Below are 25618 nucleotides of genomic sequence, written 5' to 3'. Positions count from 1 at the left end.
TCATTAAGGTTTCGAGGCTGACTAAAATCGGTTTCCTATTGAACATACTTCTTTCCATATGAAATATTATAGTTTGATTACATTTTAGGGTATCTGAGGAGTAAATAGGAATGTATTTTGACATGTTGAAACAAGGTTTAGGGGTAGATTTTCGGATTCCTATCTCTGCATGTTGAACGAGTGGATTACTCAAATCGATGGTGCCAACTAAACAGACTTTTTGGGATATAACAAAACGACACTACATGTTATAGCTGGGACCCTTTGGATGACAAATCAGAGGAAGATTTTCAAAAAATAAGTGAATATTTAATCGCTATTTGTGAATTTATGAAACCTGTGCAGGTGAAAGAATATTTTGATCCACAGAAGGTGGCGCCTCTCCCCGGTCGGGCGGTGCTCGGTGGTGGTCGTCGCCGGTCTACTAGCTGCCACCGATCCATGTTTCAGTGTCTGTTGGTTATGTCTGTTTTAGTCTGCACCTGTTCCTTGTTTGTCATTAGTGGGGGGTATTTAGTTTGTCTGTTTCGTTTGGGATTGGTGCGGGATTGTTGCTTCTTACGTTTATTGTAGTGGGCAGGTTTACTGTCTGTATTGAACTGCGCAACGTATTTTTGTTAGGCATTGGGGTTGCCGGGCTGCGCCCCATCTATTTTGGATTTTGGAGCTGTTCTCCTTCCTTTTGTGGATTGTGCACCCTGCCTTGCTGCTGTGTTTGCTCTTGGCTGTATTAAACGTCTGTTCAACGGACCTCAGTCTCCTGCGCCTGACTTACCCCTTTCCTGCTATCTTGGATAACGTGACAGATGTGGGGCACCGTCCTCAAACAATCGCATGGCATGCTTTTGCTGTAGTGGCTACTGTAAATCGGACAATGTAGTTAGATTAACAAGAATTTAAGCTTTCAACCGATATAAGACACTTGTATGTACCTAAATGTTTAATATCCATAATTCTTATGATTGTTTATTTGAATTGCACGCCCTCCAGTTTCACTGGAAGTTGTCCTCCTAGCAGGACTCCTAGCCTCTAGCTAATGTTGCCCATGAAAGGAAGTTAGGCTAGCGAGCAAGCATTTTATCCAGGTAGCCTAGAACAAAAAATAAAAGTGTGTACTGAGTCATAGACCGTTTCGTCAACATGAAAGAGAGGAGGATGGCATTTGCATTTCTCCACATTTAGGGTGAGTCAACATGTTTTTCTACTTGCAGGAAAGCACACACACACCCACACACACACACAGAGAAATAAGAACCATGGACAGCCATACCATATTTAACTTACTTTTATTGGACTAAATAGTTTTTGGTATCTTTTAGTTGTCACTGTAATAGACTAAGCATAGGTCATTTGATAATGTTGATGTGCTGGAATAGTGGAAGCAGCTCCTGTTTTTTTAGTGACTTGCGGTAACTCCCTGTGGTTCTAAATCAATAGTTATTTAGTGGTTCGAAAATGTCGGAAACATTAACTTGCTGTATGTCATGTAACTGTTACATGCAATTTGCTTTGTGGACTTCACCGGACAGAGGTTGCCACAACACAGGTTGTAACATTGCTTTTTTTCTGGTTTATCTATTATGCCTAACTTTCTATTACAATGTATTGAAGTTCGATCATTTCTTTAGGGATATGAATACAGAGTATGTCCACCTCACCGTCAGACCATTTTATTGGTAAACTACACAGTAATGTAAAAGTTATATTTTTTTACAACACAATATGTAATATGGTGCATTTATCATAATTTGGTTGTAATTCAGAGAGGTTAGAAGAGTTATCTAGATCCTCTATGAGGCTGTGCAGAGATCCAAATAGCGGATTTATAAGAAAACATGAATCGTCAGCTTTCAATGACACATTTGTTTTTAAGCCCTGGATATTGAGACATTTGACATTATTGTTGGATCTGATTTTAAGAGCCATAACCACTCATGCAGAGATCCTCCATTCACCTACTCTGTGTCTCACAAATACAGTGGCTTGCGAAAGTATTTACCCCCGTTGGCATTTTTCCTATTTTCTTGCCTTACAACCTGTAATTAAAATGGATTTTGGGGGGGTTTGTATCATTTGATTTACACAACATGCCTTACCACTTTGAAGAAGCAAAATATGTTTTATTGTGAAACAAACAATAAATAAAGACAAAAAAACAGAAAACTTAAGCGTGAATAACTATTCACCCACCCCAAAGTCAATACTGTGTAGAGCCACCTTTTGCAGCAATTACAGCTGCAAGTCTCTTGGGGTATGTCTCTATAAGCTTGGCACATCTAGCCCCTGGGATTTTTGCCCAATCTTCCATGCAAAACTGCTCCAGCTCCTTCAAGTTGGATGGGTTCCGCTGCTGTACAGCAATCTTTAAATCATACCACAGATTCTCAATTGGATTGAGGTCTGGGCTTTGACTAGGCCATTCCAAGAAATGTTTGCCCTTAAACCCCTCGAGTGGTGCTTTAGCAGTATGCTGAGGGTCATTGTCCTGCTGGAAGGTGAATATCCCAGTCTCAAATCTCTGGAAGACTGAAACAGGTTTCCCTCAAGAATTTCCCTGTATTTAGTGCCATCCATCATTCCTTCAATTCTGACCAGTTTCCCAGTCCCTGCCGATGAAACACATCCCCACAGCATGATGCTGCCACCACCATGCTTCACTGTAGGGATGGTGTTCTCGGGGTGATGAGAGGTGTTGGGTTTGCGCCAGACATAGCGTTTTCCGATGGCCAAAAAGCTCAATTTGCGTCTCATCTGACCGGAGTACCTCCTTCCATATGTTTGGGGAGTATCCCACATGCCTTTTGGCGAACAACAAACATGTTTGCTTATTTTTTTCCGGCCACTCTTCTGTAAAGCCCAGCTCTGTGGAGTGTATGGCTTAAAGTGGTCCTATGGACAGATACTCCAATCTCCGCTGTGGAGCTTTGCAGCTCCTTCAGGGTTATCTTTGGTCTCTTTGTTGCCTCTCTGATTAATGCCCTCCTGGTCTGTGAGTTTTGGTGGGTGGCCCTTTCTTGTCAGGTTTGTTGTGGTGACATATTCTTTCCATTTTTTATAATGGATTTAATGGTGCTCCGTGGGATGTTCAAAGTTTCTGATATTTTTTTATAACCCAACCCTGATCTGTACCTCCCTACAACTTTGTCCCTGACCTGTTTGGAGAGCTCCTTGGTCTTCATAGTGCCGCTTGCTTGCTTGGTGGTGCCCCTTGCTTAGTGGTGTTGCAGACTCTGGGGCCTTTCAGAACAGGTATATATATACTGAGATCATGTGACAGATCATGTGTCACTTAGATTGCACACAGGTGGACTTAGTTTTACTAATTATGTGACTAGGTAATTGGTTGCACCAGATCTTATTTAGGGGCTTCATAGCAAAAGTATTTTTTTTCCATTTCACTTCACCAATTTGGACTATTTTGTGTATGTCCATTACATGAAATCCAAATAAAAATCTATTTAAATTACGGGTTGTAGTGCAGCAAAATAGGAAAAACGCCAAGGGGGTGGAATACTTTAAGGCAATGTACACAGCGGTTGGAACTAAAAATCTAAAATTTGGACTCATCAGACCAAAGGACAGATTTCTACTGGTCTAATGTCCATTGCTCGTGGTTCTTGGCCGAAGTAAGTCTCTTCTTATTATTGGTGTCCTTTAGTAGTGGTTTCTTTGCAGCAATTAGACCATGAAGGCCTGATTCACGCAGTCTCCTCTGAACAGTTGATGTTGAGATGTGTCTGTTACTTTTATTTGGGTGGCAATCTGAGGTGCAGTCAATTGCCGATGTTTGAGGCTGGTAACTGGTTAACTCTAATGAACTTATCCTCTGCAGCAGAGGTAAATCTGGGTCTTCCTTTCCTGTGGCGGTCTTCATGAGAGCCAGTTTCATTATAGCTCTTGATGGTTTTTGCTACTGCACTTGAAGAAACTTTCAAAGTTCTTGAAATTTTCCGGATTGCCTGACCTTGATGTCTTAAAGTAATGTGGGACTGTCATTTCTCTTTGCTTATTTGAGCTGTTCTTGCCATAATATGGACTTGGTCATTTACCAAATAGGGCTACAACACAACTGATTGGTTCAAATGCACTTAGAAGGAAAGAAATTCCACAAATGACCTTTTAAGAAGGCACACCTGTTAATTGAAATGCATTCCAGGTGACTACCTTATGAAGCTGGTTGAGAGAATGCCAAGAGTGTGCAAAGCTGTCATCAAGGCAAACGGTGGCTACTTTGAAGAATCTCACATTTAAAATACATTTTGATTTGTTTAACACTATTTTGGTTACTACATGATTCCATTTGTGTTATTTCATAGTTTTGATGTCTTAACTATTATTCTACAATGTAGAAAATAGTAAAAAATTAAGAAAAACTTAAATGTGTAGGTGTTCTAAAACTTTTGGCGAGTAGTGTATATGTTATTTCTTATACTTCAAGGCGTCTTAAAATTCTAAATAAAATAGATAAATGATTCTTGGTAATACTTTCTTAAAACAATAGCATAACATATAGTTTGTAGAACCCCACCCCCCTCCCCCATCTTAGACTATTACGGATTAACACGCTCTCACAGGATTGGACCTCTAAGTAGTGGACATGTTTTAAGCAAACTATTATATTAATATATTAAGTATTCACAATAATCAGTATTATGTGCATGTAAATGTATCCATTATCCTGCCCTTTAAAGTAATTGACAGGTGACACCATTGTTTTATGGCATCAATCTGTCTTAAACTATATATTATTTTTGAAATATCTTTCAAATAATTAGCATTCAGGGAGAGATCAGGTAATCTGGTCAATGTGGACACAGTAAACGGATAAGAGACACATTTTAATACCATGTGTAGATGCAACAAACCATGTTAATGCAAGGTGTAAACTATGCTTAAATGGTTACCTGGGCTGCGTTTAGAAAGGCAGCCAAATCAGATCTTTTTTAAATGTGTATTTTATGTAGTCCTGAAAAAGATCTGATGTGAAAAGTTATGTGTAAACGCAGCCCTGGTGAGTCAAATTGTGATTAAAAAAAAGTATAAGAAGAAGGCCAGCATCCCGGAGTCGCCTCTTCGCTGTTGACGTTGAGACTGGTGTTTTGCGGGCACTATTTAATGAAGCTGCCAGTTGAGGACTTGTGAGGTGTCTGTTTCTCAAACTAGACACTCTAATGTACTTGTCCTCTTGCTCAGTTGTGCACCGGGGCCTCCCACTCATCTTTCTATTCTGGTTAGAGCCAGTTTGCTCAGTTCAGTGAAGGGAGTAGTACACAGCGTTGTACGAGATCTTCAGTTTCTTGGCAATTTCTCGCATGGAACAGCCTTCATTTCTAAGAACAAAAATAGACTGCCGAGTTTCAGAAGAAAGTACTTTGTTTCTAGCCATTTTGAGCATGTAATTGAACCCACAAATGCTGATGCTCCAGATACTCAACTTGTCTAAAGAAGGCTAGTTTTATTGCTTTTTTAACCAGAACAACAGTTTTCAGCCATGCTAACATAATTGCAAAATGGTTTTCTAAGGATCAATTAGCCTTTAAAAATTATAAACTTGGATTAGCTAACACAACGTGTCATTGGAACACAGGAGTGATGGTTGCTGATAATGGGCCTCTGTACGCCTATGTAAATATTCCATTAAAAATCTATCTGCCGTTTCCAGCTACAATAGTCATTTACAATGTTAACAATGTCTTGTATTTCTGATCAATTTGATGTTATTTTAATGGACAAAAAACTTTGAACGGTAGTGTGTGTGTGTGTGTGTGTGTGTGTGTGTGTGTGTGGTGTGTGTGTGTGTGTGTGTGTGTGTGTGTGTGTGTGTGTGTGTGTGTATATATGTAGCTCTTTTTGGAAGCCAGACAGATCACAATATGTAATGTGGTGAGACACCATAAGATGGTGACAGAGGCTTCTGCAGGAATGTAGAACACCTTGACTTCATATTGCACTTGACCATGCAGTTTGATCACACTGGTCTGGCAACCAAGATTATCATTTTTATCCTTGTCCTATACCTGTATGTGCTTTAGTAAACTCTTGTGATTATTCCTCCCATACATACAGTCAGAGGGGTTTGCTAATGTACATACAGATCTGGGATCAGGCTAAGTAAATGTATAGCATCTGTAGAATAATTGTACATGACTCCCCTCTGCTATCCCTGGCTCTATATAGGGCAGATGCAGCCTAAGGGAATTTGCTCTTAGACTGCATGGGATGATGAATATGAGCTTGAAACGCAGTGGAATTGCTCTTTAAATGCGGTCTAAAGCTTTACTTCTGGTTTGAGTTATATTTTGCAGCACGCATACTACAATCCCAAAATGTCTTTATTGAAAACCGCAGCACTTTTCCCTCCATTTCGCTGAGGAGCTGTAACTTACTTCATAGAGTATAAAACATGTAGAATAAGGCATGTGGACTAAAGCCTATTGACCTGTGTGCATGGCTGTGCACCTCATCAATACTGGGTGCAAACTTTCTAAATACTGTAGAACATTTAATTCAGATCAACATTATCCTGAATTGATTCTTATCATTAAATCAACTGTGTCATAGGAGTCTGTATAGTGCAACGGTGGCAGCAAAGAGAACAAATGGATCATGTGTGTGTAAACTATTGTTTTTGGAGAAGCCAATAAGCAGGACTACAACTTCAATGATATTACTCCAAAGTACAACAAATTCTATGAACGAAAAGCAAATCTCCTCAATGTGAAAACCTCCTTCCAATGAGGTACTACCATATCGTGAGAGTATAAGTACAACATGATTGTATTGTAGACGTGAACACATTTACATACATGCAATGTACAGACAAATACACACAACAGTTAAGCATGGTACATGATTTTCAACAACTGAACTGCATTTTACAGTAAATAATGCCACAAACCTCTGCATAACTTTGTCCTTTTTGGAATTTGACCCAGAAATGTCCTCTTATACAGGGCAAACTAGAAAATGTGTACCAGTGTCTGGTAACTCTTGAGTACCTTTGAGAGTCAACCCCATAACAAAAAGTATAGAAGAGTCAACTTCACGTAAAGTGTAGCAGCGTCAACCACGTAGCGTGAAGTGTAGCAGAGTTAACCCTGTAACGTGAAGAGTAGGATAGTCAACCTCGTAACAAAAAGTATAGAAGAGTCAACCCCATCAAGCAAAGTGTAGCAGAGTTTACCCCGTAGCGTGAAGTGTAGCAGAATCAACCCTATGACGTCAAGTGTAGTGTGTCGTGAACTCCATTGTCTCATCAATGTCTGCGATTAGATAACTCTCCATAAATGGCATATACCAGTTCATAGGTCCCGGCGCTGACACCAATAGAAGGTCTCAGTACAATTTCTGACACCTACTGGTATTTAGTTCATCAAGTCCATGCCATTGCACTCCCATCTCTGTATAAACAGTCTATTGTTTTGAGTGTGTCAGTTCGGTTTTGAGCTCTGTGACCTCTAGAGGTGACCAGTAAGCCCCAGCTGAGGGTCAGTCAGTAGGGGGTGCTATGAGTGTGCGTGTGTGTGTGAGTGCTTATTTTCTTGGTTTCTGTTGGGACTGCTGTGGAGACGTGAGGACCCTCCTGCAGACGAGAAGATAGAGAGAGAAGAAAGAGCGTTCTTTTCTTTAGACTGAATTCTTATAAAACAGCTTTCACTATCATTTTAGAAATGTCATCTTTTATGTTCTTTTATTCATATACAGTAGTGGAAAAAGCACCCAATTGTCATACTTGAGTAAAAGTGAAGATACCTAAGGATCATTCCCTTTTTTTTAATTTTCGCCTAAAATGACATACCCAAATCTAACTTCCTGTAGCTCAGGACCTGAAGCAAGGATGTGCATATTCTTGATACCATTTGAAAGAAACACTTTGAGGTTTGTGGAAATGTGAAATTAATGCAGGAGAATATAACATATTAGATCTGGTAAAAGATAATACAATCAAATAAACATGCTTTTTTTTCATCATCGTTGATATGCAAGAGAAAAGCCATAATGTATTATTGCAGTTTAGGTGCAATTTAGATTTTGGCCAATAGATGGCAGCAGTGGGTGTGCAAAGTTTCAGATTGATCCAGTGAAGCATGGCAATACTGGACAATATTTTGTATCAAGTCTGTCCAACTGTGCCGAATTGGTCAATTGATACATTTTCAAGTACATAACTATAGAGAACATACAAAAATGATATACAATACAAAATGTAAGTTTACACACTCCCAGGAATGTCATACAAATCAAATGTTATTGGTCACATACAGATGTTATTGCGAGTGTAGCGAAATGCTTGTGCTTCTAGATCTGACAGCGCAGCAAAATCTAACAAGAAATAATACATAAAAAAACTAAATACTGCATAGTTTCCTAAGGACTAGAAGTGAGGCGACCCTCTCTGTTGGCGCCATCTTGCTTAGACTCCATGATGGATCATTAGCTTATACACTAACGTTCACACAGGCCATCTTCAAATAATATTTTTGCAGGAATCTCCTTGCGAATGATTTTGCCGTTGATTGTATCTCTGCCAGCCTACATTTGAATATAAAAATGTATTTTATCAATCAAAGCTATGCTACATTTTATCTCTGGGACCCTCAGGATGACAAATCAGAGCAAGATTACTGAATGTAAGTACATTATTTACCTTCATAGGTGAATGTATCAAACCAGTTGCCATGATAAATGTGTTTTGTTGTTGTGCACTCTCCTCAAACAATAGCATGATATTTTTTCACAGTAATAGCTACTGTAAATTGGACAGTGCAGTTAGATTAACAAGAATTTAAGCTTTCTGCCCATATAAGACATGTCTATGTCCTGGAAAGTTTGCTGTTTCTTAAAACTGTCATGGTAATCACATTAGCGCACGTTAGCTTAACCGTCCCGGTATAGGGACACCTATCCTGTCGATGTTATCTACTTAAAGTACTTTACACCACTTTTCATATATTGTATTGCCATCTGCTTGCTTTTATGTCCTTTATTTGTATTGTTTTATTGTAAAGTGTGTCCCGAGTTGATTTTATCTTAAATGTCTCTGTACATGTGTGTTTTTGTATAGCGCCTTAATCAGTGGGATATTTATCCTAGTCATGCAGTTCTTAGTGTAGCATGTACTACACTACCCATAATGCTCTGCCACATCCATGCCTGCTCTGTCCCGTCACCTTATTAATACACGTACCTTCCTGACAGGTAGGTCCTATCCAGCCCTGTAGACAGGTGCAGTGGCCATTCCGTGGATCACACCATGCCCCGTTCCTACACTCACATCTCTCAGAACAGTCCGGGCCGTAGTGGTTCGCTGGACAATCTGGACACAACCCAGACAGGGAAACAAGAAGTGCGACAACACTTTTAGATTGTAGTGTTGTTTGGCATGGTTGAATCCTTACATTGACTTTAAGTCTAACTGCATTGATGTTAATGGGAGACTAAGTGAACATTTGACTTAAGTGGAAGTTAGGAGTCACCCCATAGTCGTTTGAAAAATGTTGATAAATCACACTACTTCAATATTAGATATAACGAAACAAACAACTACTTGTGTCACAGCGCGTTCCCATCTTCCCTGTGGGGCACAGACAGTGGCCGGTCATGGGGTCACATGGGGTGTCCCCCTCGCAGTCACATGACTGGTTGCAGCCCACCCCGAAACGATGCTGCTCACACTCTGTGACAGGGAATGAGAGGGAGGGGGAGCATTCAGCGCACACATGGATATGATAATGAAAAGTAGTCCCCATCCTTCAGCATTGTAGGTAAAAGACTATGACTGGGGCATGTAACAGTCCCACTTTATCAGCAATTGTATCTACTAAATCTCAGCCTAATCCTTATTTCTGACTGTTAAACTGCTTTTCACCTTTCTCACAGTGGTATCCATGGTAACCAGTAGGGCAGAGACAGTGCCCTGTGCTTGGGTCACAGGGGGCGAGGCCTCGGCACTTACACTGGCGTTGACAGCGGTGGCCATGGAAACCAGCAGGGCAGGCTAGACAGAACATTAGAACATCAGACAGAATATTAGAACTTTAGAAAATCAAACAGAACATAGGAACAACAGAACATTAGACAGACTGAACAGCCCTGCCTCACCATGTTCACACAGGTGACCATAGTATCCCGGGTCACACTGGCACTCTCCCGTCACTCTGTCACAGGTCCCGTTGTTGTGACAATCACACCACAGTTTGCAGTTGGCTCCGTAACTCCCTGATGGGCACTCTGAGTGACCAAGCAACAGAAAACACATACAACACCTTGTCATGGGTAAGCAATGGAATGGTGTCACGGGATCATGATATCAGGGGCACTCAAATGGAGTCTCCACATAAATTCACAAAACAACACAATGAGGAAAATGTGAAATGTGAGCTGTTGACATGATTGTCACGATATGAGTTTAAATACTATTTTAAATAAATTAAATACTGTGTATGTGCTTGATTGATCTTGTCTGATGCAATTGACCCAATATAAATGTCACCTACCTGGCACTCCAGACTCGATAAAGCAAATAAGCAAAGACATTGAAAGATTTAAAATAGAATGTATAGTCAGGTCACCTGTATCACAGCTGGGTCCGGTCCAGCCTAGTCCGCAGGTACAGCCTCCAGAGACCAGTTCACACACACCACCGTTACTGCAGTTACAGTGCTGGCCACAGTCTTCCCCATACCAGCCCTGGGCACAACCTGACACACACACACACACACACACACACACACACACACTATAGAATGTCAAATAAAACTTGATGGGGTGGATTATTACATTGATTACACTCATTGTGGAGCTAGAATAAACAGAAATATGTGTGCGTGTTACCCTGTCTGCAGTCTTCTCCCCGCTGGCCCGCCTTGCACACACACCTGCCCGTCTCTGGGTCACTTCGTGCCCCCTCGCCACACAGGGCCACCCTGGCACAGTCCTGCCCATAGCGCCCTGATGGGCATGCTGGTAGAACCATAGGAAAAGATAGGGGAAAAAGAGGAGACCATACCAAATGTTATATGGTACTGCTTGTTATAGGATCAAAAATACATGCAATTACCATTTTATGCTATTACCATTTTACTTTCTAATGTTGAACTAAATACTATGTAAATATCAATGTATTATATGTAAATCTCCACTCCCCTCCTCCTTCTGTCAATAGCCTATGGATATGCCCATTCCCCTGGCACACGTTGGCACTCACTGGTGTTGCAGTCTGCTCCGATGTACCCCGATGGGCACTGACAGGTGCCCGTGGTGGTCTGGCACACACCGGCATTCAGACACTGGCACGGGCGTTCACAGTTTGGGCCATACCGTCCCATGTCACACTCTGTCAAGGCAAACACACACAGGACCTAGTTGTGGTAGTAATTATGATTAGAACATTTCCTACTGGTAAGAGCAACGTTTTCTTCTGATCAGCTGATGTCATAACTAGGGCCAAGAGTTTTTCCTGATCAGGTCACATTGTGGAAAAACTCCTGAACCTATGACTATTGTAAGCTGACAAACTTTCAACAGTGGAATTCCTTCGTGACATTGGTTAAGGAAGTGTGTGTCTGTCTGTGTATGTGTGTGGGGTGGTTGCCTTGATCACAGTTGTTGCCATGGTAACCCGGGGCGCAGAAGCAGAGGCCGGTGACAGGGTGGCACAGCTGGTTGGTGCCAGAGCACTGGCACACCTGCTTACAGTTCAGCCCATACGTGCCAGGTTGGCATACTGGCAGAGAAACACACAACACACACATCAACTCCCATACAACAAAGGTACAGTGCATTCTGAAGTATTCAGAACCCTTGACTTTTTCCACATTTTGTTACGTTACAGCCTTATTCTAAAATGGATTCAATTGTTTTTTTTTCTTCTCATCAATCTATCCCATAATGACAATACAAAAACACGTTTTTAGAAATTTTAGTAAATGTATTAAAAATGAAGCACCTTTGGTAGTGATTATAGCCTCAAGTCTTATTGTGTATGACGCTACTGTCACGCCCTGACCTGAGAGAGACGGTTTATTTCTCTACTTTGTTAGGGTCAGGGTATGGGGTGGGCATTCTATGTTTTGTATTTCTTTGTGTTGGGCCGAGTATGGTTCCTTATCAGAGGCAGCTGTCTATCGTTGTCTCTGATTAGGAATCATACTTAGGCAGCCTTTTCCCACCTGTTTTTTGTGGGTAGTTGTTTTCTGTTTTGTGTTTTACCTGACAGAACTGTGCGCTTTCGTTTCCATTGTTTATTATTTTGTTTTAAGTGTTCTGAGTCAAAATAAATATCAAGATGAACACTTACCACGCTGCACCTTGGTCTACTCCTTTGGACAACCGTAACAGAACTACCCACCACCAAAGGACCAAGCAGTGTGGTCAGGAGGACTGGACCTGGGAGGAAATCCTGGATGGGGCAGGACTCTGGACATGGCCTGGGGAGTATCGTCGTACGCAAGAGGAGATAGAGGCAGCGAAAGCAGAACGGCGATACTGGGAGGAACAAGCATGGCAACAACGGAAGCCCGAGAGCCAGCGGCAAAAAAAAGGGTTTGAGACCTGAGCCAACTCCATGTGCTTACCGTGGGGAGCGAGTGACCGAGCAAGCACCGTGTTATGCGGTGATGCGCACTGTGTCGCCAGTGCGCACTCACAGCCCGGTGCGCTCGGTGCAAGCTCCTCACAGTTGCCGTGCTAGAGTTGGCCGTCAGCCAGGAAGAAGTGTGCCGGCTCAGCGTTCCTGGTCTCCAGTGCGTCTCTTCGGCCCAGGTTATCCTGCGCCAGCTCTATGCACGGTACCCCCCGTTCACCAGCACAGCCCAGTTCGTCCTGTGCTCTACCCTTGCCGGGCTAAATTAAACAACCAGCCAGGACGGGGTGTGCCAGCCCTAAGCTCCAGACCTCCAGTTCGCCTCCACGGCCCAGTATACCCTTGCCTGCTCTGCGCACCCAGTCTCCTGTGCGTCTCCCCAGTCCGGTGAGACCGGTTCCAGCTCCACGTAAGAAGCCTCCAGTGATGATCCATGGTCCGAAGCCTCCAGTGATGATCCATGGCCCGAAGCCTGTAAGGATGATCCATGGCCTGGAGCCTGTAGGGATGATCCATGGCCTGGAGCCTGTAGGGATGATCCATGGCACGAAGCCTCCAGTGATAATCCATGGCAAGAAGCCTGTAGGGATAATCCATGGCCCAGAGCCTCCGGTGATAATCCATGGCCCGGAGCCTCCGGTGATGATCCATGGCCCGGAGCCTCCGGTGATGATCCATGGCCCGGAGCCTCCGGTGATGATCCATGGCCCGGAGCCTCCGGTGATGATCCATGGCCCGGAGCCTCCGGTGATGATCCATGGCGCGGAGCCTGCGGCGACGATCCCCGGCACGGAGCCTGCGGGGACGATCCCTGGCACGGAGCCTGCGGGGACGATCCCTGGCACGGAGCCTGCGGGGACGCTCCCCAGTCCGGAGCCTCCGGCGGCGGCCTGCAGCCCGGAGCCTCCGGCGGCGGCCTGCAGCACCGGAGTCTTCGGCGGCGGTCGGCAGTTCAGAGCCTCTGGCGATGATCCACGGTCTGGTTCCTCTGGCGACACAGAAGCGGGGGGATCAGCGGGCAGTGTGGGGGGTACGCCCCGAACCAGAGCCGCCGCCAAGTATAGATGCCCACCCGGATCCTCCCCTATAGGTTCAGGTTTGCGGCCGGAAAGTCCGTACCTTTGGGGGGGTACTGTCACACCCTGACCTGAGAGAGACGGTTTATTTCTCTACTTTGTTAGGTCAGGGTGTGGGGTGGGCATTCTATGTTTTGTATTTCTTTGTGTTGGGCTGAGTATGGTTCCTAATCAGAGGCAGCTGTCTATCGTTGTCTCTGATTAGGAATCATACTTAGGCAGCCTTTTCCCACCTGTGTTTTGTGGGTAGTTGTTTTCTGTTTTGTGTTTTACCTGACAGAACTGTGCGCTTTCGTTTCCATTGTTTATTATTTTGTTTTAAGTGTTCTGAGTAAATATCAAGATGAACACTTACCACGCTGCACCTTGGTCCCTTCATTGCGACGGTCGTAACAGCTACAAGCTTGGCACACCTGTATTTGGGGAGTTTCTCCCATTCTTCTCTGCAGATCCTCTCATGCTCTGTCAGGTTGGATGGGGAGCATCGTTGCACAGCTATTTTCAGGTCTCTCCAGAGATGTTCGATAGGGTTCAAGTCCAGGCTCCGGCTGGGCCACTCAACGACATTCCAAGACTTGTCCCGAAGCCACTCCTGCGTTGTCTTGGCTGTGTGCTTAGGGTCGTTGTCCTGTTGGAAGGTGAACCTTCACCCTAGTCTGCGGTTTTTAGCACTCTGGAGCAGGTTTTCATCAAGGATCTCTCTGTACTTTGCTCCATTCATCTTTGCCTCGATCCTGACTAGTCTCCCAGTCCCTGCCGCTGAAAAACATCCCCACAGCATGATGCTGCCAACACCGTGCTTCTCCGTAGGGATGGTGCCATGTTTCCTCCAGATGTGACTCTTGGCATTCAGGCCAGAGTTCAATCTTGGTTTCATTACACCAGAGAATCTTGTTTCTCATGGTCTGAGAGTACTTTAGGTGCCTTTTGGCAAATTCCAAGCGTGCTGTCATGTGCCTTTTACTGAGGAGTGGCTTCCGTCTGGACAGTCTACCATAAAGGCCTGATTGTTGGAGTACTGCAGAGATGGTTGTCCTTCTGGAAGGTTCTCCCATCTCCACAGAGGGACCCTGGAGCTCTGTCAGAGTGACCATCGGGTTCTTGGTCACCTCTCTGACCAAAGCCCTCTCCCTCGATTGCTCAGTTTGTCCGGGCGGCTAGTACTAGGAAGAGTCTTCATGGTTCCAAACTTCTTCCATTTAAGAATGATGGAGGCCACTGTGTTCTTGGGGACCTTCAATGCTTCAGAAATGTATTACCCTTCCCCAGATCTGTGCCTCGACACAATCCTGTCTCGGATCTCTACAGACAAGTCCTTCGACCTCATGGCTTGGTTTTTGCTCTCACGTGAACTGTCAACTGTGGGACCTTATATATACAGGTGTGTGCCTTTCCAAATCATGTCAAATCAATTGAATTTACCACAGGTGGACTCCATTCAAGTTGTAGAAACATCTCAAGGATGATCCATAGAAACAGGATGCACCTGAGGTCAATTTCACAGCAAAGGGTCTGAATAATTATGTAAATAGCGTATTTCTGTTTTTTATTTTTAATAAATGTGCAAACACTTCTAAAAACCTGTTTTCGCTTTGTCATTTTGGGGTATTGTGTGTAGACTGATGAGGAAAAAAATCTATTTAGTCCATTTTAGAATAAGGCTGTAATGTATCAAAATGTGGAAAAGGTCAAGGGATCTGAGTACTTTCCAAATGTTCTGTATGCCTACTGTAGCTGGTAATAAGAAAACATGTATACTTACTGTCATTTCATGCAGCACCACCATTACATACAATACATATCTACCTCATGGCCCTGTTCGAATACCTCAGAAATGCATCCTTCCTTCCTAATTTCCTTGAGGTTATCATAGATCTGCAATGGTCGGATTGTTGATGGTGAAAGCATACTAGATCTGTGCTTACCTCAAGGAACTAAGGATACTTTTCTGAACTATTCAAACATGGCCATAGCATTCAGTTCTCCATTACTCTATTCTCCTATCCCTCTGGCTCTAGCTTCTAGGCTAGACCAGAGCTCCATCTACAGGCACTTAATACACTATGACACACCACAATCTATCACCAAACTAATGCTAACTTGTTAGGTTGCTAAACAGCCGATTTTTAATCATTGCATGTGTCATTGCAGAGTCTGTTATTTTGTTCAATGCAACACAAAACAAGAAAAACAGTACAATACACAACACATCTTCACTATCCTTCAGCTTCCCCAAGTCACTCACTTTGCTCACAGCCATTGCCAGTGAATCCAGGGGGACAGCCACATTTGCCAGAGACATGGTTACAGGAAGTGCCGTGGGGACAGTTACAATAGCTCAGACAGTCATTCCCATAGGAGCCAGGTAAACAGGCTGTGGTGAACGGGGAAATTACATATGTTCAATGAAGTCAATGCATACAGTCTGTTGTGATTTACAGTATATACAGGTCCTTGTAATAAATAGTTACTTTACATTCATATTTTACTATATATCACGACCTGTATTCATAAAGCGCCTCTGAGTAGGTTTGCTGATGTATGATCAGGTATCCCCTGTCCATGTAATCTTATTCATTATGATCTAAAAGGCAAAACTCATCCTAGATCAGCACTCTGGCCTTACCTCTGTCACACTTGGGTCCCCTCCAGCCAGGAGGACACAAACACACACCGCTGACTTGGTCACACACATCCCCATGGTTACATCGACACCGCTCCTCACACCTTGGGCCAAACAGGCCAGCCTCACACGCTGTTTAGGACACAAGCGCACAAAAAACAAAAACATGTTGAACTGCTGTCAAAGTGCTTATGCTCCTCTGCACTGCTGCTTCTCATATTGAACCGCAAGACGTGGCTCTTACCCTTGGCTTGGAGACAAAAGCTTTCTATAGGCAACTACCACCATCACCATTATCAAAGACGATCTACTACGCTGTTGTTGCTGTTGGGATTAAGCATACATAAACACATTCACTGTTTAAAAATGTGAACGTTATTGATTTAAAAAAGCACCAGCAAGCAATGTACAGATAGCACACATCGATCTGAACAACATAGGAACAATGTATACAGGATACTTCGGGAAGATGCTGTTTAGGCATAGTTTGCTTATTGTCAAGACTATTCTGTCTATTCTGATGTCTCGGTGACGTCTTCTCAATGTGCAAACGCTCTCTGAACTACATATTAACTAAAGATTTTGATACGTCGGCCAAAGGTGTGCATGTTTACTGGGGTGATATAAAGACATTAGCATTGCAACAAAAAGTACCTGTACTTAGGCATTAGTATAGGCTAACACTTCAAAATAATAATAGTAATAGAAAATAGAAAATATATTTTTTTAGAACAGAGCAAGAGAGTGCAAATAAATATATCCCTAAACCTTTAAAAAAAATTGAATATTTTTTTTCTACTTTGTTCTTATAAACAAATTGTTGACTGAAAAAAGCAAAAAGAGGGCTATGGTAGGCTACTGCACTCAAAGTTTAAGCTATAAAAAAGGCAATAGGGCCTATTATCTCTCATAAACAAATTGTAAAAAGAAAATGTGCCATGCACTCACAAAGCTATTGTCTATTGTTAGGCTACAGTCAGTTGTAGAAGGCCTATGGCACACACTAAAGTTAAGCTAGGAGCTTTTAAGTCTTCTTCCTCTTTGAGATTCCGAGCAAGAAACTCCAGCATGTTTACTTTATCGGGGTTCAGTGAAGACTGGACAGAGATGATCCCTGCTGTGCTGAACACTTTCTCTGGCGCGGTGCTATTTTTTAAATACATTTTTTATTTAACCTTTATTTAACTAGGCAAGTCAGTTAAGAACAAATTCTTATTTACAATGACGGCCTACCCTGGCCAAACCCGGACGGCGCTGGGCCAAATGTGCGCCACCCTATGGGACTCCCAATCACGTCCGGATTTGGTTGCGCAAATGCACATGGACTTCTTGGCAAGTTGAGCCAAGAAAGGAAAGCTATAATGGTTATCCCGCCACCATGACAGAGGGTCATCGGATTCGTCCAGTACCTCCTCTTTCAAATAGTGCATCATCTCGGTGTCACAGCGCACTATCAAGGGTGGCGGAGTTAAGTTAAGAGGGCCCATTTCCTTCTTAAGAAGATCCCCTAGATTCCTCTTTTTAGCTGGGGGAGGTGCACAGCCATCCCCATCCGTAGTGGCAGCGGCACCACTAGCACCGACTGTGAGTGCTGCCCCCAGTTCCAAGTAGGCCTAGGGTTTCTTTCATGTCCCCCAAGCAATCTCTCCTGCAGCTTTTGTACCGGGGATTGAGAAGGGAGGCCTTTGACAAAGGTCCATGTAGTTCCAGTGCTCTGTACTTGCCCTGCAATACACTGCCCATCTTCATTTTTATATTTCTTGTGAGCTTGGAGTCGTGGGGGTTTGGAGAGAGAATTTTTCCCATTAAAAGTTGTAGAATGGGCTTAACTGACGATGCTGTCACATAAGTCTTCCCAGGGGGACTTGAGAGACCGATCACTGGAGATGTAGTGAGCAGTCGGGCTCATGTACGGGGTCGTGGTTGCACTAGACCACATATCTGTTGTGAGAGAGAAATTGGGTATGTCCTTGAGTTCTTGGAGAATTTCTTCCATCACTTTCTCATACAAATTGGGAACAGCTGTTTGTGAAAAGTATCTTCTTGACGGTAACTGTTTGTCAAGTTCCTGCAGCATTTCTTTAAATGCCGGCTTTTCAACTGTACCAAAAAGCACCATCTCCATGACCAGTGTCAATTTTAGCATGTCAATCTTTGTGGAGCAAACTCAACATTATTTGTGGTGATGCATGCCAGCAAAGGCACTAGACAACATAACTCATTTACTGCCTTTTTAAAAAACATGACTGATATGGCTGACTTGCTTAAACAAATGTGGTTTCTACTGACAATTGAGACGTACAAACTATGGCATAAGGGAACGATGAGTGGATAAGAGGCAATCCGTAATTTTGATAAAGACATTAATGAGCGAGCTAAGATGGACGTAGTCAATGTAACTATTTGCTCGTCACTTTTTAAATGTACTACGACAGAATTCAGAACGTGGGCCATTCTTACAGTATTTTCCCTGTTCACCAACTCAGAACCGTAGGATAAATAAAGGGGGCATATAAGCAGACAATGAAAGCTCTTACAATATTAAATGATGACATTTCTCTAAAACAGGCTATAGGCTACATGAGCACCACAAGTCAGAACAGAAGGCTAAGTTCTGAGAGGGAATGAGAACAAATTATTAGGGTGTAACGGCTGTCTTTGGAAGAAGAGGACCAAGGTGCAGCGTGGAATTTGTTCATCTTTTATTTTGGATGAAAAAGGCACTTCACAAAGAAAAAACAAACGACAGCCCAACAGTCCTGTCAGGTATCCTAACACACTAAACAGAAATTAACTGCCCACAAACCCCAAAGGAAAACAGGCTGCCTAAGTATGACTCCCAATCAGTGACAATGATGTACAGCTGTCCCTGATTGAGAGCCATACCAGGCCAAAACAAAGAAATACAAAGCATAGAAAGAAGGACATAGAATGCCCACCCAAATCACACCCTGACCAACCTAAATAGAGACATAAAAAAGGCTCTCTCAGGTCAGGGCGTGACATAGGGTGAGGCACATGGGCTACTAACATCTTACTACACAACATACACTTAGTATTACTTTCTTAGCTACAGTATACGTATCCCCCTGGCATCTTGCATCACTTATGCAGCAGCATACAAGACATTTTTGGACTCACAGTTGTGGCGCGGCGGTCCTTCATGTGGGCAAGTTTTGTCATCTTTGTCATCAAAGTCTTTCATTCTTTGGATTGATGGTGCTTTCAAGACAACTGGGAACTCAGAGAAAAACAAGATTGAATTATGACGTCAGTGATCTTCAGGTTGGAGCTCTAGAAAGAGGCCAGAGTTCCCAACATGGAATTCCGAGTTGGAAGACCGTTCAAAACGTATTTTCCCTGCTTGTTTTTTTCCGAGTTCCCTGTTGTTTTGAACTCACTGAAGTCTGAGATTTCCCAGTTCCGATTTTTCAGTTGTTTTGAACGTGTCAGAAGTCATTCTGGCTTGACAGCATGGTCAATGTATTCAACCTTGTCTGACCCATGGTGTTGCATGTGAATGTTTATATTTTTAAGCTTGGAAAAGATACCATTAAACCCAGACTTGGACCACACACACTCTTCACCAAATAGCAAGCCAAATAGGGTTTGCTTTGCAACGCTTGCAGTTAGCCACTGATTCCTGACAAACCACTCATTGTTGAATTTGCAATTTCAAACTTGTTGTGTAATGTTTATGTCCAATGGCCGATGAGCACCGATACGTTTCATCTATAATTTCTCTTCATATGACAAGGATTAGATTGTCAACTTGATTTATGATGACTGTCTGTCTAGCTTGCTAACTAAGATTTTGAAAGTATGATGCTGACATGTCCAATCAAAGCTATGATATAACTTAGATATAACATGATTTGATGTCAGTTTATGTGTGCCCAATTACCTTGAGCCTTCATTGGATGGGCACATCTAAAGTAAATATATGGCAGCACCCAAGGGGGCTTGAACTGTCACGTCCTGACCAGCAGAGGAAGTAGTTGTGTAGTATTCTGGTCAGGACGTGGCAGAAGAAGTCTGTGTATGTGTGTTCTGGGATGTCTGTTTCTATGTTGGTCTGTGTGGCTCCCGATCAGGGACAGCTGCTTATCGTTGTTCCTGATTGGGAGTCATATATTAGGAGTGTTTTTCACCTGGGGTTTGTGGGTTGTTGATTTTGCAATGCTAGTATTTGTTATAGCCTGCAAAACTGTTCCTGTCGGTTGTTGTTTCTTGTTTTTTCTTGGTGTTCACATTTAATAAATATAATGATGAGCACGCAACCCGCTGCGTATTGGTTCACTTTTTCCGACAGCGATTTCTCTCCATCTTCAGACGAAGAGGAGCGTTACGTGAACGTTCAATCAATCAATAACATTTAGTTATAAAGCCCTTTTTACTTCAGCCGATGTCACAAAGTGCTATACAGAAACCCAGCCTAAAACCCCAAACAGCAAGCAATGCAGATGTAGAAGCACGGTGGCTAGGAAAAACTGCCTAGAAAGGCAGGAACCCAAGGAAGAAACCTAGAGAGGAACCAGGCTCTGAGGGGTGGCCAATCCTCTTCTGGCTGTGTCGGGTGGAGATTATAACAGTACATGGCCAAGATGTTCAAACGTTCATAGATGACCAGCAGGGTCAAGCTCTCCCTGTAGATTTTGCGGTGACGTAGTGTCCCCATGAGTGACAGAACACTGAGCCAATCACAGGGCAACTAGAGAAGATTGCCAACCCCTACGCTCTGTATTTTCCGCTGGCTGCCCCTCCACCAAAGAAAGCACTGAGCTAGGCTGAAACACCTGCATTTTGGAGCTGCCTTACTCAAGAAAGCAGAAAGCAAAAAAAGAGACCATGTTTGTTTGCTGCTTTATTAACAATACGTATTTTTTCACATTGTTTGCAAACTGATATGTGACACGTATTAATTCTAAAAAAAACATGCAAAACAGACAACCATTTTTTTACCCCCTTTTTCTCCCAAATTTTGTGATTCCGTCTCATCGCTGCAACTCCCCAAAGGGCTCGGGAGAGGCGAAGGTCAGTTCATGCCTCCTCCGAAACATAACCCACCTGAACAAAAATATAAACGCAACATGTAAAGAACAGTGCAAACTGGCTCTAACCAGAGGCGACTCCGGGATGCTGGCCTTCTAGGCAGAGCTGCAAAGTTCTAGGCAGAGTTGCAAAGAAAAAGCCATATCTCACACTGGCCAATAAAAATAAAAAATTAAGATGGGGAAAAGAACACAGACACTGAACAGAGGAACTCTGCCTAGAAGGCCAGCATCCCGGAGTCACCTCTTCACTGTTGACATTGAGACCGGTGTTTTGCGGGTACTATTTAATGAAACTACCAGTTGAGGACTTGTGAGTCCTCTGTTTCTCAAACTAGACACTCTAACGTACTTGTCCTCTTGCTCAGTTGTGCACCAGGGCATCCCACTCTTTCTATTCTGGTTAGCGCCAGTTTGCGCTGGTCTGTGAAGGGAGTAGTACACAGCGCTGTACGAGATCTTCAGTTTCTTGGCAATTTCTCGCATGGAACAGCCTTCATCTCTCTGAACAAGAATAGACTGATGAGTTTCAAAAGAAAGTACTTTGTTTCTGGCCATTTTGAGCCTGTAATCGAACCCACAAATGCTGATGCTCCAGATACTCAAATATTTAATCAGAACAACAGTTTTCAGCTGTGCTAACATAATTGCAAAAGGGGTTTTAATGCTCAATTAGCCTTTTAAAATGCTAAACTTGGATTAGCCAACACAACATGCCATTGGAACACAGGAGTGATGGTTGCTGATAATGGGCCTCTGTATGCCTATGTAGATATTCCATAAAAAAATCTGCCGTTTCCAGCTACAATAGTCATTTACAACATTAACAATGTCCACACTGTATCTCTGATCAATTTGATGTTATTTTAATGGACAAAAAAAACAGATTTTCTTTCAAAACAAGGACATTTCTAAGTGACCCCAAACTTTTGAATGGTAGTGTTTATAAAATAAATAAATATATATATAAAATAAGCATCAGCTTGCTCCAACGGGCATCTGTAGTGCCGCCAGTTGGGAGAAGTGTGACGAGGCAGTGTGAGGCTCACCCGCTGGAAGAGTGTGGCTGCTCGCTGACTAAAAGCGACCTGTAGTGGGCACCCCGCCTGTCTAGTCGATAGGCAGCTCTGCTGTCATACCACAGCACCAGATTTTGGAGGAGTACTCATTGCTAACTGGAAATATCACATAGGCTAATTCATTTGGGGCTAATTTGCCACGTGAGAAAGTGGTTAGCTGGGTGATAACTAAATAATATTGCTGTTAGCAAGCCGTGTAATTTATGTCTACAGTACCAATTCAAAGTTTGGACACACCTACCCATTCCAGGAGTTTTCTTTATTTTTACTATTTTCTATAGTGAAGACATCAAAACTATGAAATGACACATATGGAATCATGTAGTAACCAAAAAAAGTGATAAACAAATCAAAATATATGTTCTATTTTCAGGTTCTTCAAAGTAGCCACCTTTGCCTTCAAGTGCAGGTTCCGCTTTTTTTGGGGGGTTGGGGGGGTTGAGGTGAGGAGCAGGATTATTTAACCTCTCTGGGCCAGTGGGACGTTTGTGTCCCACCTAGTCAACAGCCAGTGGAATCGTGTCACGCGAAATACAAATACCTCATAAATGCTATAACTTACATTTCTCAAACATATGACTATTTTACACCATTTTATAGATACACCTCTCCTGAATCGAACCACGTTGTCCGATTTCAAAAAGGCTTTACAGCAAAAGCAAAACATTAGATTGTTAGGAGAGTACCCAGCCCAAAATAATCACACTGCCATTTTCAAAGCAACTAGCATGCATCACAAATACCCAAAACACAGCTAAATGCAGCACTAACCTTTGACAATCTTCATCAGATGACACTCCTAGGACATCATGTTACACAATAGATGCATTTTTGGTTCGATAAAGTTCATATTTATATATAAAAACAGCATTTTACATCGGCGCGTGACGTTCAGAAAATATTTTCCCTCAAATGCTTCCGGTGAATCAGCGCTACAATTTACTAAATTACTATTCGAAAACATTGGTAAATTATAATATTGTCATTCAAAGAATTATAGATTAACATCTCGTGAATGCAACCGCATTGCCAGATTTAAAAAGAACTTTACTGGGAAATCACACTTTGCAATAAACGAGGTCCTATGCTCAGAAAAATAGGCTAGGCGATACAGGTTAGCGCCATCTTGGAACCATCTAAAATCAAATATACTATTGTAAAGATTCCCTTACCTTTGATTATCTTCATCAGAAGGCACTTCCAAGAATCCCAGGTCCACAACAAATGTAGTTTTGTTCGAAAAAGTTAATTAATTTATGTCCCAATAGCTCCTTCTTGTTAGCGCGTTACGAAGGCTACTCATAATGTACGAGGCGCGCGGGACATGTCGTCACGAATGTGCAAAAAATATATATTTACGTTCGTTTAACCTGTTGGGGCTAGGGGGCAGAATTGAGAATTTTTGAAAAAATATGTGCCCATTTTTAACTGCCTCCTACACCAACTCAGAAGCTAGAATATGCATATTATTGTTCAGGTTTGGATAGAAAACACCCAAAAGTTTCTAAAACTGTTTGAATGGTGTCTGTGAGTATAACAGAACTCCTATGGCAGGCAAAAACCTGACAAGGTTTCATGCAGGAAGTGGCCTGTCTGACAAGGAGTCGTGCGTCTTGCATCTGTTTATTGAAGAGTAAGGATCTTAGCTGTAACGTGACAATTCCTAGGGCTCCAATAGGCTCTCAGAACCCGGGAAAAACCTGAACGATGACGAGGCGGCCTCTGGCTGAAACAGATTATCGCCTTTGCCAAGTGGCCGATCAGAGGGTCATTGAATGAGGCGCGTGCACAATTCGCCCCCGTGGAGAAATTTCATTCGGCTGTTTAGGCTCATTGCAGATTCCCGGTCGGAATATTATCGCTTTCTACGAGATAAATGGCATAAAAATTGGTTTTAAACAGCGGTTGACATGCTTCGAAGTACGGTAATGGAATATTTAGAAATTATTTGTCACGTAATGCGCCATGCTCGTGGCCGTGATTTGCCTTTGGGATAGTGTCTAGAACGCAAGAACAAAACGTCGCTGATGGAACATAACGATGGATTATTTGGGACCAAACCTACATTTGTTATTGAAGTAGAAGTCCTGGGAGTGCATTCTGACGAAGAACAAGAAAGGTAATAACATTTTTCTTATAGGAAATGTGATTTTGGTGAAGGCTAATCTTGCCAGGTGTCTAAATAGCTAGCCCGTGATGGCTGGGCTATGTACTTAGAATATTGCAAAATGTGCTTCATCCGAAAAGCTATTTTAAAATCGGACATATCGAGTGCATAGAGGAGTAATGTATCTATAATTCTTAAAATAATTGTTATGCTTTTTGTGAACGTTTATCGTGAGTAATTTAGCAAACTGTTAGTAAATTCCCCGGAAGTTTGCGGGGGGTATGCTTTTTCTGAACGTCAAATGCTAATGTAAAAAGCTGTTTTTTGATATAAATATGAACTTGATTGAACAGACATGCATGTATTGTATAACATAATGTCCTAGGTGTGTCATCTGATGAAGATCATAAAAGGTTAGTGCTGCATTTAGCTGTGGTTTAGGTTTTTGTGACATTCTATGCTAGCTTGAAAAATGGGTGTCTGATTATTTCTGGCTGGGCACTCTCCTGACATAATCTAATGTTTTGCTTTCGTTGTAAAGCCTTTTTGAAATCGGACAGTGTGGTTAGATTAAGGAGAGTCTTGTCTTTAAATAGCTGTAAAATAGTCATATGTTAAGTAATAGTATTTCAAACGATTCAAAAATCGCGCCACTGAATTCAGGTGGCTGTTACGTAGGTGGGACGAATTCGTCCCACCTGCGCCAGAGAGGTTAAACATGTCAAACGTTGTATAACATAAATCTTTAGGGCCTTTTTCAATCAGAGCTTCAATAATATTCAAGGCGGACGATTGCATTGTCTTACTAAACGTTTCGGAATGAGAGGGTACCCATGGGCGCTCGCGTCATAGTAGTAATGGCCCTCCCTCTATGACCAACTTTCCAGGCCTCTCGTTCGGTCAGTTTCTACCGGAGAAGATTCAAACCACTTTGTAAAGACTGTTGACATCTAGTGGAAGCCTTAGGAAGTGCTAAACGAATCCTAACTCACGGTGTGTTTCATAGGCAAAGTGTTGAAGGTGATTCCACAAATCAGATTTCCACTTCCTGCATGGAATCTTCTCAGGTTTTGGCCTGCCATATGAGTTCTGTTATACT

At 42.6% G+C, this 25618-nt stretch overlaps 1 protein-coding gene across 1 annotated transcript in view; it reads right to left on the bottom strand.

Annotated features, from left to right (window-relative positions):
* Positions 1-6314: 6314 nt before the first annotated feature.
* Positions 6315-25618, bottom strand: part of LOC115166011 (multiple epidermal growth factor-like domains protein 6) — an 81784-nt gene continuing 62480 nt past the window's right edge. Inside the window, exons 25-35 of the mRNA XM_029719611.1 lie at positions 16286-16414; positions 15905-16033; positions 11594-11725; positions 11207-11335; positions 10834-10962; positions 10572-10700; positions 10102-10230; positions 9869-9997; positions 9548-9676; positions 9188-9316; positions 6315-7582 (exon numbers count right to left, since the gene is read on the bottom strand). Coding sequence (XP_029575471.1) covers positions 7506-7582; positions 9188-9316; positions 9548-9676; positions 9869-9997; positions 10102-10230; positions 10572-10700; positions 10834-10962; positions 11207-11335; positions 11594-11725; positions 15905-16033; positions 16286-16414 — 1370 coding nt within the window. The 3' untranslated portion in view covers positions 6315-7505. The remainder of the gene's footprint in view (positions 7583-9187; positions 9317-9547; positions 9677-9868; positions 9998-10101; positions 10231-10571; positions 10701-10833; positions 10963-11206; positions 11336-11593; positions 11726-15904; positions 16034-16285; positions 16415-25618) is intronic.

Source organism: Salmo trutta, chromosome 28 (assembly GCF_901001165.1).
Source record: "Salmo trutta chromosome 28, fSalTru1.1, whole genome shotgun sequence".
NCBI classification, from domain to species: domain Eukaryota; kingdom Metazoa; phylum Chordata; class Actinopteri; order Salmoniformes; family Salmonidae; genus Salmo; species Salmo trutta.
The sequence above is the reverse complement of the archived record's forward strand: the minus strand, read 5'-3'. Positions and strand labels throughout refer to the sequence as shown.